Source organism: Delphinus delphis, chromosome 16 (assembly GCF_949987515.2).
Source record: "Delphinus delphis chromosome 16, mDelDel1.2, whole genome shotgun sequence".
NCBI lineage: Eukaryota > Metazoa > Chordata > Mammalia > Artiodactyla > Delphinidae > Delphinus > Delphinus delphis.
In genome coordinates this window covers 5,464,479-5,481,607 of record NC_082698.1, presented here as the reverse complement: position 1 = coordinate 5,481,607, position 17,129 = coordinate 5,464,479, and the positions used below count along the sequence as shown (strand labels likewise).

The following is a 17,129-nucleotide window of genomic DNA, read 5'->3' as shown; positions in this document are numbered from 1 at the left end:
TGCTCATCACCTCCCCACCCCTGGCTTGGCTAGTGTGGTGCTTGCTCCTAGCGCACCCGGGCACTGGGTAGGTGCTCAGTTAATGGTTGTCAAATGAATGAATGAACCACGTGCTCTGGGAAGGCTCCTCCCAGGGAACCTGCGGGTTTGCTCAGCTCCAGGCCTCTCCCCCCAAGGCGGAAACTGAGTTGGGGACATCACATCACCGCGCGCCAGTCTAACCAGGGGCTGTTGCAAGCCACAAGCCTCACAAATTGCCAAGAATCCCCCTGCCCACCTGCCGGCCAGGGCGCACCCCTCTGAGAGGGGTGTATGAGATCCAGCCCCCGGGAGGGCTCCGTGGACAAGGGGGAGACGACGACCCTGCGGGGCTGCTCCTCGGGGGGTGGGGTCGTGGGCCATGGCCCCCCGCCCGCCGCCGTCCCGCCTCCCGCCGGCGCTCCCGGCCTTTCCCATCCGGCTCGCGACGCTCCGCCCGCCCCGCCCCACATGACACCGCCTCCGCCGCAAACTTTTTCCACCCCATCCTGTCGCGGCTCGAAAGGAATGGAAAATGGCGGCCTAGGCGCGGAGTTTCCTGGCGGAGCGGCGGCGGCGGCCTGGGCGCCGGGACGCGGGCGGCGGCATGACGCGCTGGGTGCCCACCAAGCGGGAGGAGAAATACGGCGTGGGTGAGCACCTCCCGCGCGCCGCGCTCCGGGCCGGCGGGGCGGGGCGGGGGCGCCCGGGAGCCTGTTGCCGGCGGCCCGGGCGGCGCGGGCGGGACGCGGAGGGGCCGCGGAGGCCGGGAACCCGCGTCCCCGCCCTGCCCGCCTGAGGGTCCGTCTCCGGGCGCTGCCCACTCGGACCCCGGGCGCACGCTGTTCCCGCGCCCGCTCCGGAGCCCGCGCGAGCCGGGCCGGGGACACGCGGGGGTGGGGGGAGGCTTGTGTCACTTCCCGAGGGTGTCCCCTCCGACATCCAGCTCTCGGGCGGGCACCCCGGCGGCGGAGCCTTCCAGCCCCCGGGGCTGCCCCAGACGCCTCGACCCCAGCTGGGCCGGGCCGGGCCGGGAGGCCCCGGCGGCATTGTTCGGCCGCGCCTTTCTGCTTTTCGGATGAAGTTGTGCTCAGTGTCTGCGGCTCCGGGCGGACAGTTTCAAGTTGCAGCGACCAGAGCGAAGAACTGTGCTCTCCCCCGGTGGGAGGTGGCGTGTGCGACCGGGGCTGGGCGATCGCGCCGCCTGCCGCTCGGTGGTCCTGCCCTGGACGGCGCGGGACCCTCGGAGACCAGCGGCCGAGCGCTCCGGGGTCCCCGGGGCCGGGAGCGGGTTGCGAAGAGCGGGACCTGTTTTGGCTCCGCTGTTCTTTGTCGCTTCCTGGGGGGAGTAGGGAGGGTCGGCTGCAAGTTTACGTTTCGGACCAAGTACACATTCCAGAGTCGGAGGCTCTCCTTAATGGCAAAGCAAGCAGCCCCCAGACCCCGTGCGCCCTGCCGCCCTCCTGGCGGGGGTTGGTAGCCTGGCCTGCGGAGGCCTGTGAGTGCTTGCCTTCTCTTAACTTGCGCACCGGAGGCTCTGTCTGGGCCCGCGGCTGGTCTCCCCCTCCGCACGGCTTCCCAGTTGGCTTCAGTCCCTCTTTCCTCCTGCTCCGCGATCCAGAGGCGTCCTTGACCACCTCTTAAGCCGGGCTCCACTCTGCCTGACTTGGAAGGCCTTTTGTAGCCTTGGCCTCCCCTCCGAAGCCAGGTGGTGCCCTCCTGGGGTTCCAGACCCTGCGGCCCGTCCCGCCCTCCCCTCCCGACCCTGAGCCTTTGCGGGGAGCAGCCCACTCCCACTGCTGGTGTGGTTCGGCCCTCCCACTTTGGGGAAGCCTGGGCGGTTCTGGTCCCAGGGCTCTCTCTTTTCTTTCTGTGATGCTTCTGCTAGATGCCAGGGACGTAGAGTGGAGCTGGCCTGGACATTGGGACGGTTCTAGGTCCCCTCTGGGCCCGCAGGGGCTTGTTGCACAGGTGGCGCTACTTCAAAACCACCGTGGCTGAATTCCCTTACCTCCCCTGTTTTAGAGATGAGGCCTCCGGGGCTCAGGCACATCTACAAAGGCCAGCAGCAGAGCTGGGCTTCCGAGTGCAGCGTCCTGTGCCCATTCAGGTGGTTTCAGCCCCGATAGAAAGGTCCTCATCGATCCACATTGGATGAGGGAGGTTTGGGTGTGGAGATTCCTGCTGGATCAACTTCGGGTGTGGGGTAGCATTGGGGGGGGGGCTCTGGGCTGCAGTGAGCCTGCTGGGATGCTGTGTGTGAGGGGAGGGCTGAGGGCAGGCCCTCAGGGAACGCAGTGCTTAGAGATGGAAGAGAAGCAGGAGCCCTGGGGAGAGGAGGGGGCCAGGCGGGGGCAGCAGAGCCCAGCGCTCCTGCTCAGGACTTGCCCTCTCAGTCCTGTGTGGTGGGGACTGCTGTCCCTCCCACTTCTCAGAGGCAAAGGACAGACTAGCGCCACTAGTAAGTGCTCCATCCTGAAACTGAACCCTGGTGGTGGCTCTAGAGTTCATGGTCACCCCTCTGTGCTCACCAGGAGATGGGTGAGGGACCTCTCTTTAAGGTCGCTTTGATACCCTTGGCTCCCAGGGTGACCTGGATGGTGTCAGAACCCTGGAGGTGTCCATACCTGTGGAGTGACTTGTGTCTCATGAGCAAAGGGAACATTCACAAGTAGAGACCCACAAGCAGGGTCTCCCCACTGGGGAGGCAGCTGTGGGCACGAACGTGGTTGTGTCCTTCCCACGGTAAGTCACATGCCTTCCAGAAGCTTTGCTAGCACTCACGGCAGTGCCTTCTAACATCACACCTTTGGCTAATACTTTGGTTTTAGGAAAACTCCAAGTTGAAAAGTTTCCAGAGAAGCAGAGTATCCTGGAGGTTTTGGAACCAGTTCTGGGAAGGATGTGAGTGGAGGTCAGGCAGGGGAGATGGGAGGGGGTCGTCCTGCCTAGTTTCACCAGGTGGAGAGGAGGAGACAGTACAACTCTTTCAGCTGCAGGAGGAACTTTAAATAACTGGACCCCCTGTCGGGGAGGGCGGGCAGGTGTAGAGCTCCTAGAGTTCCCGATTTGGGGCAGGGGAAGCTGAGGATGCTTGAGTCAGGCTGCCCTCGTGTCTGGGAGTTTGCCTGGGGAGGATCCCGCTGGTTCTCAGGGAGTGGGCTGGCTAGGAAGATGTAAGTGTTGGATGTAGGGATTCATTTCCACGAGTTTAATTCCTCTTTCTGCCGAAGGGAAAATTACTGGAAATCCCCTTTACCAACCACAGCGTTTTTTGGGGGGAGCCTCACAACAGGACTGTGTTTCCCTAGATGGGCCCTGGTGGGTCTGTGGGCGGCCAGGCTTCCACCCGGCCAGTGACTTGGCCCCTGAATGAATCACGAGGGGAGAGAAAATGGTAAAACTCCATCTCATTTGGAAACATGAATCACAGCTCATTGTTTGCAAGTACTTAGAATCTGTTAGAAGCATTGTTTGTAAATGAGACACTTCAGTTATTTATTTACTTTGTGGAATCGGGAAAGGAGTAAACAGCTGATCTGTTGCTTGCTCAGCAAAGGCAGGAAACGCTGGTGGCCCCCCCTCAGCATTCATGGGGACCAGCCTGTTAATTTCTCCCCTTGGGCTTGAGTTTGGTGGGTCAGTTTTTACAGACCTGGCTTATTGACACGGACATGAACTTTGACCTAGCTGTCACACTGAGGGGTTGGACCAGATGAACTTTCCCATCATCCCCCAACTAGGCAGAGTCAAAACGTCCCAACACCAGTAAAATTGTGTTCATGGGGATCCTGTTCTTCAGGTGAGGTGAAAAGATGCAGCGGTCACATCTGAGGCTGGCGTGCTCACGTCTCAGTGACGGCACGGAAGGCAGAATAACGGCCCCCCGAGTGTCCAGGATGCGTGAATGTGGTGTGTGACACGGCAAAAGGGACTTGACAGATGAGATCATGGCCGTGAACCCTGAGGTGCAGAGCTGGTCCCGGGTTAGCCACGTGGGCCCCCAAAGCAGAGGACTTTCTCTGTCTGCTCGCACATGAGAGATTCGGCAGAAGTGGAGTCAGAGCGATTCCGAGCCTGGGAGGGTTCCATGCCCGGATGCTGGCCCGAAGATGTCGAGGTCCGCTTGCTACCAGGCAGAGGCCTCAGGGAGCTGAGGTTGGCCCCAGCTGACAGCCAGCAGGGAAATGGGGACCTCAATCCTGCAATTATAGCTGGATTCTGCCAGCACCCCTGAATAAGCCTGGAAACATTCATCCTAGAGCCTCCCGTGGAGCGCAGCCGGCCAGCACCTTGACTTTGAGACCCAGAGCCACTGGGTGTCTGACCTGGAGCACGTGAGGTCATGAATGCAGGTGGTTTTCCACTGCCAAGGGTGTGATGATTTGTTACGGCAGCAATAGATCAGGAATGGAGGTGGTGTGGAGAGCAGCTGGGCAAGACTACGGTTCTCTTTCCACCCTTTAGCTTTGCTAGAGGCAGATTGAACGAACACCAGTGACTTCAGCGTGCCCTTCACCCTCCACTCCAGGCAAACCTCAAAAAGGGGATGTGGGCACTGGCACCGAGACATCTTTAACTTCTGGCTCTTAATTGTTATGTGGCCCTTGAGCAAGTTATTCCTGCTTTCTTAGCCTCAGTTTCCTCATCTGGAAAGTGGACCCAAGCCTGCCTACTGCAAAGACCGGTGGGGATTCACTGAGATAATGTCCTCAGAGCGCAAAGCCCTGAGATCAGCGTTTGCGATAAGCCAGGTACGCCATGGAGCGGTGCTTTTAGTAATTTTTTATTTAATAAAGCGCAGGTTAGAAATGTAGTGACAAGTGATTTCCTGTTTGGATTTGACAGTCATGGTGGCTGGAGGGATGCTTCTCTTCCAAACTTGTTGTCTTAATGGTGTGTTTTGCCCCCATATTAGGGGGATGTGACATTTTGCTTGGTGTTAGGGATTGTGGCGTGTGTATTCGGATTAGCCCTGCGCGAGGAATGGTGTAATATCCAGTAAATTTGGGAGTGTGAGAGTTGCTGAGAGATGCTCTTTGTTGCTTAGAGTAGCAAGCAAGCTGCTACTTTGGGGGAAGAAAAATTTGATTTGCTTATAAGTAAATAGAAATGCAGACATTTTCATTCACTGGAGTTGCAGAAAAATGAAATTAAGGCACATTATATTTCTACAAACCTGATTTTACTTTGGAAACACTATAAAAATTTTAAATTTATTGTAGTGCCAGTGTTGGCCCAGAATATCAGACGTCTTATCAGGATTGTCTTAGCGGGTGTGAATAGTTCTTTCTCTTGTTCTCTCATGACCTCTGAGGATGCAGGTGGTGCAGACACGGAGAAAGAAACAGGCAGTTGTGAGTCCTGTGCTGGGTACAGCTGAGGAGCCACAGTGCCCGAGGGCACCTGCCATCTCTCTGTCTCTCCTCTCTTTTTCTCTTTCTTCCCTTCTTCCTTCTTCCGTTCTTCCTTCTTCCCTTTCCCCCTTGTTCTTTCCTTTGTTCCCTCCTTACTCTCCCTTTTTTTCTTCATCCACTTTGGGTTTTCAGATAATTACAGACCCAACAGTTGTAAGAAATAGTACAGAGAGACCCTGTGTACCCACTACAATTTTCCCCCAAGGTTATATCTTGCAAAACTGCAACACACGGTATCAGAACCCGCATATTGACATTGAAGAAGATCCAGAGCATTTCCATCATCCCAAGGACCATTCCTGCCCTTTTGTTGCCAAACCCACCTCCCTCTGCCCTTCCGCATCCTCCCTGGCAACCATGAATCTGTTCTCCGTTTCTGTAATTTTGTAATTTCAAGAACTGTTCCATGAATGGGATCTTGCAGTATGTAACCTTTTTGGATTGCCTTTTCTTGCTGGACATCATTCTCAGGAGAGTCATCAGGTTGCTGTGTGTATCCATGGTTTGAAGGATGTCTGGGTTTTGGCTGTTACTAGTAAAGCTGCTGTGAACATTGACGCACAGGTTTTTGTGTGAATGGAAGTCTTCATCTTCCGGGATAACTGCCTAGGAATGCGGTTGTTGAATGGAAAGGTAGTTTGGCTTTTTAAGAAACTCCCAAACTTTTCCCGAGCGGCTGTGCCATTTTATGTTCCCACCAGCCGTGTGTGTGTGTGTGTGTGTGTGTGTGTGTGTGTGTGTGTGTGAGAGAGAGAGAGAGAGAGAGAGAGAGAGAGAGAGAGAGAGAGAGAGAGAGATCCAGTTTCTCCGCATCCTAGTCGACGTTTGCTCTTGTCCCCTGCATCGGCAGGCGAACTCCCAGCCACTGCGCCACCAGGGAAGCCCTCATCAAAAACTTTATTCCGCCTTTATCCTGGCCTGTTTGCTGTTTACAGTTGCTGCTGCCTTTCCTCAAGAGTGTGATACACAATTTCTATGCCATCTTGCTGATTTTGTTTAACTTACGTGGCTACTAGGTATACTTTTAGGTATACATGTAACTGTTGTGATTTCCGTCCTGAATTAGGGTTGCCTACCTGCTGTAAACAGACAGCCCCACCGTTCCGCTGGCTTCATTCAATGAACGTTCCTTTTTCCTTCACGTCACAGACCACGTGGCTGGTGGGGAGCGGGCCGGGAGCTCTGTTCCATCAGGTCATTCAGGGACCAGGCTGTCTTCTATCCTGTGGCTCTGCCCCCTGCCAGGATCTTGGGCTCCTTGCCTTTTAATTTGGGCGTGGGGGAAGAAAGAGATGGAGGCTAGTTCACAGGAGATTTCTTCCCTGCCAGGGCTGGAGGTGGTACCATCCTTCTGGTCACATTCTTTTGTTTAGAGCTCCGTCCCTGGCCAGATGTGGGACCCAGAAATGTAGTCGTGCTGTGTGCCCTGCAGGAGGCTGATGTGGGGCTCCTCCGAGTGTTTTCCATTGATCAGCAAGAGCTGTGATGGACCGGTTAGCAACATGGGCATTGAGCAAGGGTTGTAAGATCTCATACCTTTTAGTCCCTGAGAATCCTTTGGCGGAACAGATGGCCAGACCCCTACAGAGATGTGAAGAGATGTGAATGGGGACAGATGCCGCCTTTTTCTTTGAGGTATATTCCACTACTTATGTCCCGTAGATTTCAGGATGTTCTTTGCTGTGTACTTAATCCGGACGGCTGCTGGGGTCAGGGGAGTGGACCGTTGAGCATAAGGAGAGCTCTCTAAATTGGTCATCTTCATATTTGTCGCCAGTTCCTATTCTCACCACCCTAAAATGTATGCAGCACCCCAGACCCCATTCCTGGGTCTGTTGAATTCTTTTGACCTCAGAAGATGGTTACTAAAGCCTGCTAGTGAGAGCTGTGTCTGCTTCTAAGCGTTCGCCTTTGTTTCTTTGTTAGAATGGAGTCTTCATTTTCTTTTTTTTTAATAATTGAAGTACAGTTGATTTACAATGTTGTTAGTTTCAGGGGTACAGCAAAGTGATTCAGTTAATATATATATATAATATATTTGTAGAAATAAAGATATATTCATTTTCAGATTCTTTTCCATTATAGTTTATTACAAGGTGTTGAATATAGTTCCCTGTGCTATACAGTAGGTACTTGCTACTTATCTGTTACATATATAATAGTTTGAATCCGCTAATCCCAAGCTCCTAGTTTATCCACCCCCTGCCCCCTTTTCCCCTTTGGCAAACATAAGTGTTTTCTATGTCTGTGAGTCTGTTTCTGTTTTGTAAATAAGTTCATTTGTATCATTTTTTGGATTCCATATATAAGTGATAACATATGTGTCGTTCTCTGTCTGACTTATTTCACTTAGTATGATAATCTCTAGGTCCATCCATGTTGCTGCAAATGGCATTATTTCATTCTTTTTTATGGCTGAGTAGTATTCCATTGCATATATGTACCACCCCTTCTTTATCCATTCATCTGTCGACGGACCTTTAGGTTGCTTCCATGTCTTGGCTATTGTGGCTAGCGCTGCAATGAACGAACCTTCATTTTCTGAAATAGCGCTTGTCTTTATGACCAAGCAGGCACTGAAAAAGGCTGTAAGGGTAAATCAGTCAGAACTGCAGTAACTTCAAGTGATGTGCGGGGATTTGATGGCGTGGGATTTTAAAGAGCGCTGGACCAGGAGTCAGAAGGCCTGGAGTCCAGGCCTGGGTGCAGCACTTAGTGCCACCTTACTGACCTCCCCAACCTCAGGCCCTGCACGGGGCCCTGGGAGAGTCCCAGAGCCTGTGCTCACCTCTCAGCTGCCCGCGAGGAGCTACAGGGATCACGTGTGCGGGAGAGCTTGCAGCCAGAAAAAGTACCGCTGGGATTCGCTTACTGTGTGGGTGTTAACTTCCTTTAGAGAAAATACGCAATTTCCGGTGATGGTTTTCTTGACTTTTAATTGGAAGAGGGCAGTGTGGCCTCGTGAGCTTTCCTTTTCCTAAAGTTTGCTAATTTGTATTTTATTTGTTACAGACAAGTCGTCTGGTGACGGACTGGCATCGTGGGCAGATGAGCATTCTGAGTGAGCTGCTCACCTGGGCAGTTGAACCTGTGTGTAGGTAGAGAGGAGGAGCGATGGAGTGATGGCGTAATTGTGTCCCAGCTTCAGGGATGAGCACAGTGGTCCTCAACGGCAGGGAATTAGCCATAGAAGAAAATGGTGCCTTCAGACAACCCCTTCCTCCCTCCCTCCCTCGCCCCCCCCACCTTCCTGTTTACTTGACAGCTTTGTTCCTAGACCTCGAGGATCCAGAGACACCCCATGTCTCATCTCCGCTGGATTTTTGCCATTCAGTGAATTACTCAGAACTCTGCGGCGTTCGGAACTTTGGGGTTTGCAGGCATGTGGATCTGTTCGGTTCCTTTTTCACGTTCCGTTTGTCTTCTGAGAGTGTGTCCTCCATCCCAGCGCTCGAGGTCTCTGATCAGACACCCGAGACCGTGGTGGCTGCCGCCTCCTTGGCCAGGGCATCCTTGAAAACGCCCCTCCCGGCCTCCTTGGCCTCCTTTCCTGCTGCACTCCTGTCCCACCGGCTGACTGGCTGGTCCCAGGTCACGGGCTGCAATTTCCTGCCTCAGCTCCATAGGATCTGTGCCACATCCGGCTCGTTCCCCCCTCCCGGCATTGCTGGGCTGCCGAGCCCTTCCGGAATTGACCGTCCCCTGTGTTGCCAACCTCGGGCTGCGGGACAGGGTTGTGTGAGGGCTGAGGCCCCAGGGAGAATGGTCCTCAGTCCCCAGGGCCTGGGAGTCTTGAGGGACAAGGGAGGGGAGTGGTGGAGAGAGCGTGGGGAGGGGGCAAGCGGGCCCCGGGGTCAGGGAGTCAGGATTGAGGAGACCAGAGGCCAGCCTCCCCCAGATCTCACAGCACTCTGGTTTCCCTTCTTAATTTCATCAGCCAGAGTCCCGTACAGATTTGGCTGATAGAGCAGTGGTGCCCAGCAAGGGGTCCGGAGCAGCTGGCCTGAATATGGGGGAGGGAACCTGTCTAAGGCTCAGTGCCTCGTCCCTCCAGTATTCAGCGACATCCCTGCAAAGAAGGTACTTGGAGTGGAGGCTGCCCGGTCTAGGACCATAGTGCTGGGTCGGGATGCCCCTGGGCCTCTGAAGCCCATCCGCCCCAGTTTACTCGTCGACCATGGATGACAGTAGTTTCTGCCTCACAGAGTTGCTCAAGGGTTAAATGGGCGAATTCATGTAAAGCAGGTTTTCTCGACCTGTGTACTGGTGGCGTTCTGGGTTGGATGCATTGTGGTCTTGGGAGGCAGCCCTGTGTACTGTGGGGTACTTGGCAGGATCCCTGACCTCCATCCACTAGATCCCACTAGCAATCCCCTCCCTTCAGCGGTGCCAACCCAAAATAGGTCCAGACATTGCCACCTGTCCCCATGGGGGCCAGGTGGCTCCCACTGGTGTCAATAAAGTACTGAGTCACCCCCAACTCCTAGTCAGCACTCTGTAGTTGTTTACTGTAGTATTGTGACTGTGTTGTTAGAAGCAAAGTCTTTGCTGCATATTTGGGAGGAAAAGTTAGAAACCTGCAGGACTTGTTTCCCGAAGGGTGTGCTTTGGGCAAGAGGGCTTGGAGGAGGAAGCCTAAGGGGGTTGGTGGAGGGGTTAGCGGGGCACCTGGGCTGTCTAAGGATGTTCAGGAGACAGCTATGTTTCTTCTTTCTGAGAGACAAACAGCAGTTTTGAGGTCATGTCCTGGGAAAAATGCAGATTACCAGGGGAATTATGGTCCATCCCCAACATTCTGTCTAAGAAATATCATTCAGGCTGCCCACAGACCTTCATAAATATGGGAGGTCAGGCATTCGCTCTTGGAGTTTTATTTGCTGGAATAAAGGCACTTATCAAGACTCCATTTCCCCCCCCCCCCAAATAATAACTTATTTTCTTGAACATAATTGGCTTAACCAGGGGCAAATAATGATTTAGCAGGAGGGAAATGTGATTATTTTTCTTCCAAATTGACGTGCTTCTATTAACTTCACAAGATTAATTTTCAAGTCCTTCTAACAACATCATGTGTGTTCTACTGCCCATTTTTCAAAGGCAAGAATGCGTTTTGGTCCTCCAGGCGCTGTGACCAGGCTGCCAAGTTTATTCAGATGGTTCCTGGGGGGTATTGCTTTGAGGATCAGCCTGGAGAGGCCAGGGCGAGGGAGAGGTGGGGACGGGAACCCCTACTGGGGACTCCCACGTATAACAGGGAAGAGAGCTTCCTTTGGTTGACCTCACTGACGTCTGGTGGTGTTTCCATACTGAAGTTCTGGCACATCCTCCCCTGTGTGTTCTGGCGGTGCCACAGTGCCTTTGTGCATGCTCTTCTGGCTGCCTGGAAATGCCCTTTGTTTATCTTCCATCTGTCAAGCTTTTCCAGGCTCAGCTCAACTTGTAAACCTTTCTTTTTTTTTTTTTTTAATTTATTTTATTGAAGTGTAGTTGTTTTGTTTTGTTTTGGTTTGGCCACACCACGAGGCGTGTGGGATTTTAGTTCCCTGACCAGGGATCGAACCCGTGCCCCCTGCAGTGGACCGCCAGGCAAGTCCCACAGTGTAGTTGATTTACAGCGTTGTGTTAACTTCTGCTGTACATCAAAGTGATTCAGTTATACCTATATACATTCTTCTTCATATTCTTTTCCATTATAGTTTATCCTAGGATATTGAATATAGTTCAATATACCGTATACTGCTATACAGTAGGACCTTGTTGTTTATCCATTCTATATATGATAATCCCGAACAGCCAGTCCATCCCTTCCCCACCTCCCCTCCCCCTTGGCAACCACAAGCCTGTTCTCTGTGCCCGTGAGTCTGTTTCTGTTTTGTCAATAAGTTCATTTGCGTCATATTTTGGAGTCCACATGTAGGTGATATCATATGATACTGTCTTTCTCTATCTGACTGACTTCCCTTAACATGATAATCTCCATCTGTGTTGCTGCAAATGGCACTATTTCATTCCTTTTTACGGCTGAGTAGTATTCCATCGTATATACAGACCACATCTTCTTTATTCATTCGTCTGTCAGTGGACACTTAGGTTGTTTCCATGTCTTGGCTATTGTAAATCATGCTGCTGTGAACATTGGGGTGCATGGATCTTTTCAAGTTAGAATTTTCTTCGGATACGTGCCCGGAAGTGGGATTCCTGGATTATGTGGCAACTCTCTTTTCAGTTTTTTTGAGGAACCTCCATACTCTTTTCCATTTACATCCCCACCAACAGTGTAGGAAGTCAACTGGCCAGTCTTCCTTGATTCACCTGGGCTGCACGAGGGGCCCTTCTGCAGGCTGCTCTCTGCAGTTCCACAACATGCTTCTGTCTGTGGGCGCCGTTGGTGGATTCCTCCTTCCTGTCCCCTGCTGGACAGAGGGCCCCTGGGGACAAGGGCTGAGTTGTGTTCCTTCCTCTGTTCCCTGCACCTGTGTGGTCCCTCGCACATCTTGTTGAGTGAAGGTGAAGGGACAGCTAGAGTTCATCTCGGCAAAGTATCAGGAGCTAATTTGAAAGCTGTGAGTGTGTGTATCTAGGTTATTACAAAATATTGAGTGTAGTTCCCTGTGCCATGCAGTAGGTCCTTGTTGGTTCTCTATTTTATTTTTATTTAATTAGTTAATTCATTGATTAATTTATTTTGGCCTCCCTGCCCCGCACGCGGGATCTTAGTTCCCCAACCCAGGATCGAACCTGCGCCCCCTGCCGTGGGAGCGTGGAGTCTTAACCACTGGACCGCCAGGGAAGTCCTGATTATATCTGTGTTATATATAGTAATTGCTAGACTCTTAAAGCCAAAAGGGCAACATTGTCTTGGTTTTCTAATTGAAGGACCAGGGCTGTGAGGGTAGAGCTCGGCTGGGACCCTCTGTGGCAGGCCCCCTTAGAGCTTTAATGAACACAAGAGGCCTCGGAAGTGCTGGGAGTGGGGGAGGGGCAGGGAACCTTGAGGGAAAGGTTAAAACCAGTGATGCAACAGAAATCCAATTCTGTAGGATTCCTGCCTCTTCAACCGTGTGTTGCCTCCAGTTGAACAGAAAATAAAACCTCCATTTTACAGTTTTCACCTGACCGGTAGTTACCAGTGGGGACCACGTGTGGTCAAGGGCTCGAAAACATTTGCACAATTTCCCTCTTCGACCGCTGTGATTTACAGGCAGGCAGTTAAAGGTGGGATTAACGTGGAATGAGCCTTCAGAGTGAAGAATCTAAGTGCCTGGGAATAAAGTAGTGGAGAAAAGTGTTTCTTAAGGACAGAGTTTTAATAATCATGGCATAAATAGATAGCAGTAGTTACTTACATTTTTGAAGTTGATATTTTATACACCTAACAAAGTCTGCCGCTTACCTGCAAATACGTGCAGCGGCTTTGCAAACGTGCTTTAAATGTGTCAGCTTACAACAAGTTTTGGACCAGCTTATAAAATTTTCATTGGGCTTCCCGCCTTTGTCACTGACTTAATAATGATTCCTCTCGTGGCTGGCATTGCATGACAGCTGGAAGAAATGGAATGGTGCTGTTGCATCTTGTTTTCATTTTTTTATGAACACTTCTTGTTTCATACAGCCCACCTTGCTGGGCAGTGGGCCATCTGCCCTCAGCTTGTGCTCTAAAATACTTCTAATTATGTGCACGCGCACACAACCACACACACACACACACACACACACACACACAAAGCTGGCTGAAATCCTGGCATTACCTGGTCCAGCTTCTCCACTTTACTCTTCTTCTTACCTTTTCTTACCACTCAGGGGATTCATGGGTACATTTCTGAACATAAACACGTGGCAGAGTATGTGTGTCATAGCTGCACCCATATGGACAACCGAAAACCTCGAAGGGCAGGAGAGACCAAACGAAGTGATGTTATTAGAAAACCTTTCAGGGACTCTTCTAGAGCAGGGATGCTTCCAATTTCTTCCTTTTCTGAGATGACAAGTGGAGGGAATACCCAAAAGTTCAAGTAGAGATGACTTTTTTTTTAATTGAAGTATAGTTGATTTAAAATGTTGTGTTAGTTTCAGGTGTACAGCACAGTGATTTAGTTTATATATATATAATATATAAAGTATATATATATAATATATATAAATATATATATAGAATATATATGGGACTTCCCTGGTGGCGCAGTGGTTAAGAATCCTCCTGCCAGTGCAGGGGACACGGGTTCGAGCCCTGGTCCGGGAAGATCCCACATGCCGTGGAACAACTAAGCCCGTGCGCCACAACTACTGAGCCTGCGCTCTAGAGCCCGCGAGTCACAACTACTGAGCCTGCATTCCTGGAGCCCGTGCTCCGCAACAAGGGAAGCCACCGCGATGAGAAGCCTGTGCGCCGCAACGAAGAGTAGCCCCTGCTTGCTGCAACAGAAAACCCACATGCAGCAATGAAGACCCAAGGCAACGAAAAATAAATAAGTAAATAAAATTGATTCTTTTTTTTTTTGAATCACTTGGCTTTTCTTTTTTTTAAAATTTATTTTATTTTTGGCTGTGTTGTGTCTTCGTTGCTGCACACGGGCCTTCCGAGGATTGGGGGCCTGGCCAGGGCTGATGTGACTGCCCTGTGTCTGACCAGGCTGGGCGCCCTCTGGGGGAGCCGTCAGGGAGGCGTGTGCCTGTAGCTGTTAGAATCCTACCACGCAGGACTAGGAAAATGGAAAACCTCCCAGAGGGGCTCTCTCTCGGCAGGGACAGGGATGTGATGTGGGGTGTGTCTGGGTGTGTGTGTGTGTGTGTGTGTGTGTGTGTGGGCTGGGCGGTTGAACTAGGTAACAATGAGATTCCTGTTTGAGTTTGGGCCGGTTACTTAACCTCTCTGAGCCTCAGTTTGCACATCTATAAAGTGGGGATAATAATAGTACCCACTTCCGATGATTGTGGAGAGGAGTGACAGGCTAAGTGTCAAATGCTTAGCACCCGCTAATCACTTAGTACTTGGGAACACCATCCTCTGTACCACATAAGCCTGAAAATGGACCCCTGGTGACAAAGCCACCTCTGTTTAGTGTACTTTAGTCTTCTGTTTAAAAAAAAGAAAAAGGAAAAGATTAAAGATTACAGAGCTATTAAGTAGAAGCATCGGATTTCCACGTATATTACTTGATGTTTGTTCTTGGTTCTAAACTACTTGCAAGCTTCAGTCTGAATTTAGATATCCAGGAAAAGTAGACAAAAGAAAAAAAATTAAACTTTGAAAACCAACATTTTCACAGAAGTATTTGCATATATTTACATATTAACTTGAGGAAAACACAGTTCCTGATACTTGCAATATCATGCTTGGATCCTTTAATCCACATTCTAGGATGGAAGGTGGAGGATGTTGTGGGTTAAATTGTGTCCCCCCACACCAACCCCTGTTGCCTCAGACCGTGATTTTATTTGGAAATAGGGTCGTTGGAGAAACAATTATCTTATTAGGTAAGATGAGGTCATCCTGGATTAGAGTTGGCCTTTTATTCAAGATGACTGGTCCTTAGAAGAAGAGGGAGACCCGGGAGAGACGACGTGAGGACAGAGGCAGAAATTGGAGTTAAGCTGCCAGTAGCCAAGGGACACCACGGAACGCCTGGGGCTACCAGGAGCTAGAGGCTGCAAGGGAGCACCCTCCCATCAAGGCTTCGGAGGGGAGCACAGCCCTCCCCATTCCTTGATTTTGGACTCTTGCATTCCAAAACAGTGAAAGAATAAATTTCTATTGTTATAAGCCACGAGGTTTGCAGTACTTTGTTATGGTGGCCCTAATACAGAGGATTAGGGCAGAGATGCATTTGAGAAACAGGTGAAAGGGAGTTTCTGGTCTCCATTCAGTGAGGAAGCTGATGGTCAGAGACCTTGTGTCCCGGTATATTTTGCATCATCTTTTTAGAAGATTGTCTGGAGACTAAGGTGGTGACTGATGTGCAAATGTGTGATACTGTTTGTAGGTTTTTGCTCTCTCTTTCATTTGCTTTTTTCTTTCAAATTGGATGTGATGTGGAGTTTCTTGGGCAGAACTTGAGGCTAATAGAAAACGCTTAATAAACTACCATCCCTCCCAAGGGTGAAGGCACTAAAATGTGCATGGAAGGTTCTTCTGGTTGGCAGCTGGCTCTTTAGTTGGCATCTGAGAGGTGATCTCTTTCTTTCCCTCCAGAGAGACCATCTGAATTCCTTCATTCATTGCTTCCTCATTGTAAGTAGACATTGAGTCAGAGCTTCCATGGAAGACACCCTTCTAGGTGCTGGGGACTCATTGAAGTACAAGGCAAACGTAGTGTGTGCCCTCGGGTTGCCCACCCTCGGGTTGCCCACCATCTAGTGGGAAAGGCGGACATGGGACCGGGTGGTTACGATGCTCGGAGTGAGCGCTCTCTAAGGGTGAGGGCGCCAACTGTGCAGGTGGGGGACCCCTACCCAGGGGCCGGACAGCCTGGGAACGCTGGCAGGAGCAAGTATCATTTCTAGAGACCCAGGGCCTCCAGCAGGTACCCAGGGGAAGAGATGGGACACGTGGCCTCAGCAGAGGGAACTACATGTCCAAGCTTTGGCGTTGGGATGAGTGTCTTGTTGGAGAGGCTGAAAGAATAAAACATGAACAGAGTGAGGACATTGCCTGGATTCAGAATTTAAAACAGAGTGAGGTGATGGTCTCCAAGCCCCAGGTGGAAGGAAGGAGGCTAAGGAAGGGAGGGGGAGCATTGGACCCCTTTCCCTGGCTTTCAGCCGTGATCCATTGCCAGAGCTGTGTCCTGGGCGGATGGCCGGGCTCTGCCCCCAGGGGCCTCCGCAGAACCTGCTGCCTGACTTGTAAATTTGTCTGGCATTATTAAGTCTCCAACCCCCAGTTTACTAGAAACTCAGGAGAAACGGGCTTCCTTTCTTCCAGTTATAAGCATTATTTTGCACAGTTGCCGCAGAGCCACGATTGCCCTGAGCCAGAGGGTTTGATCTGTTGAGTCTAGACTGGTGTTATGGTTAAGTATTTAATCAGGTCACCTTCAGAACTTGGCTGTAAGCATTTAATCTCTGGAAGCATTTTCATATGTCTCGTTTGAGGGTGGCGTCTCTGTCCGGAAGGACCACAGGGAAGGCGGAAGGAACTAGGTTTGCAGCCATGTGTAGGTCTGTCAGGCACAGATGAAAATCCTTGCAAATTTATTTGCGTCAGAATTGATTCTGCAGCTCGTTGTCAGGTCCTATTATGGGCTGGATGGTTGTTGGGCTGAATCCCAGAGGGGTAGGGGACCGTTTGCAGTTGGACCGAGCTGGGGGTGAATTCTGGCTATCCGCCTTGCTGATTGGGTAATTTTTAGAATTTACCTTACCTTCCGTGCCGTGGAGGGTGAATTTGCTCCCCTATAAACTGGGGGTAATAGCAGTTGCTACCCTAGTGTTGGCCTGGATTAAAAGTCGACACCCAGGTCACGCTGTTATTTATTGGAGTTGCTCTCAAGAGTCTAGGGTGACGGTTACAGCGATGGGGATGCAAAGTGTTTGCCCTTGGCCTTGAAGGGGTCTGGTGCTTGGTTGTGGGTGGTACCCTGTCTGCGAAGCTTCACTGAGGACTCCTGGTGCGCCTCGGGGATGCTGAGGTTGGGAAGGGAAGCACAGAGGGAGCACCCGCTGGCGGGGAGTCCGTGGGAGGTTCTGCCTGGGCTG

The 17,129-nt window shown here is 51.3% G+C and overlaps 1 protein-coding gene across 2 annotated transcripts in view; it reads left to right on the top strand.

Moving 5' to 3' along the window:
• The first annotated feature begins 532 nt into the window (after nt 1-532).
• The window catches only part of DOCK1 (dedicator of cytokinesis 1), a 527,045-nt gene continuing 510,448 nt past the window's right edge, over nt 533-17,129 (top strand). For both annotated transcript variants that reach the window (XM_060033849.1, XM_060033848.1), the window contains exon 1: nt 533-671. In XM_060033849.1, the coding sequence (XP_059889832.1) occupies nt 626-671 (46 nt within the window). In that variant the 5' untranslated portion in view covers nt 533-625. The remainder of the gene's footprint in view (nt 672-17,129) is intronic.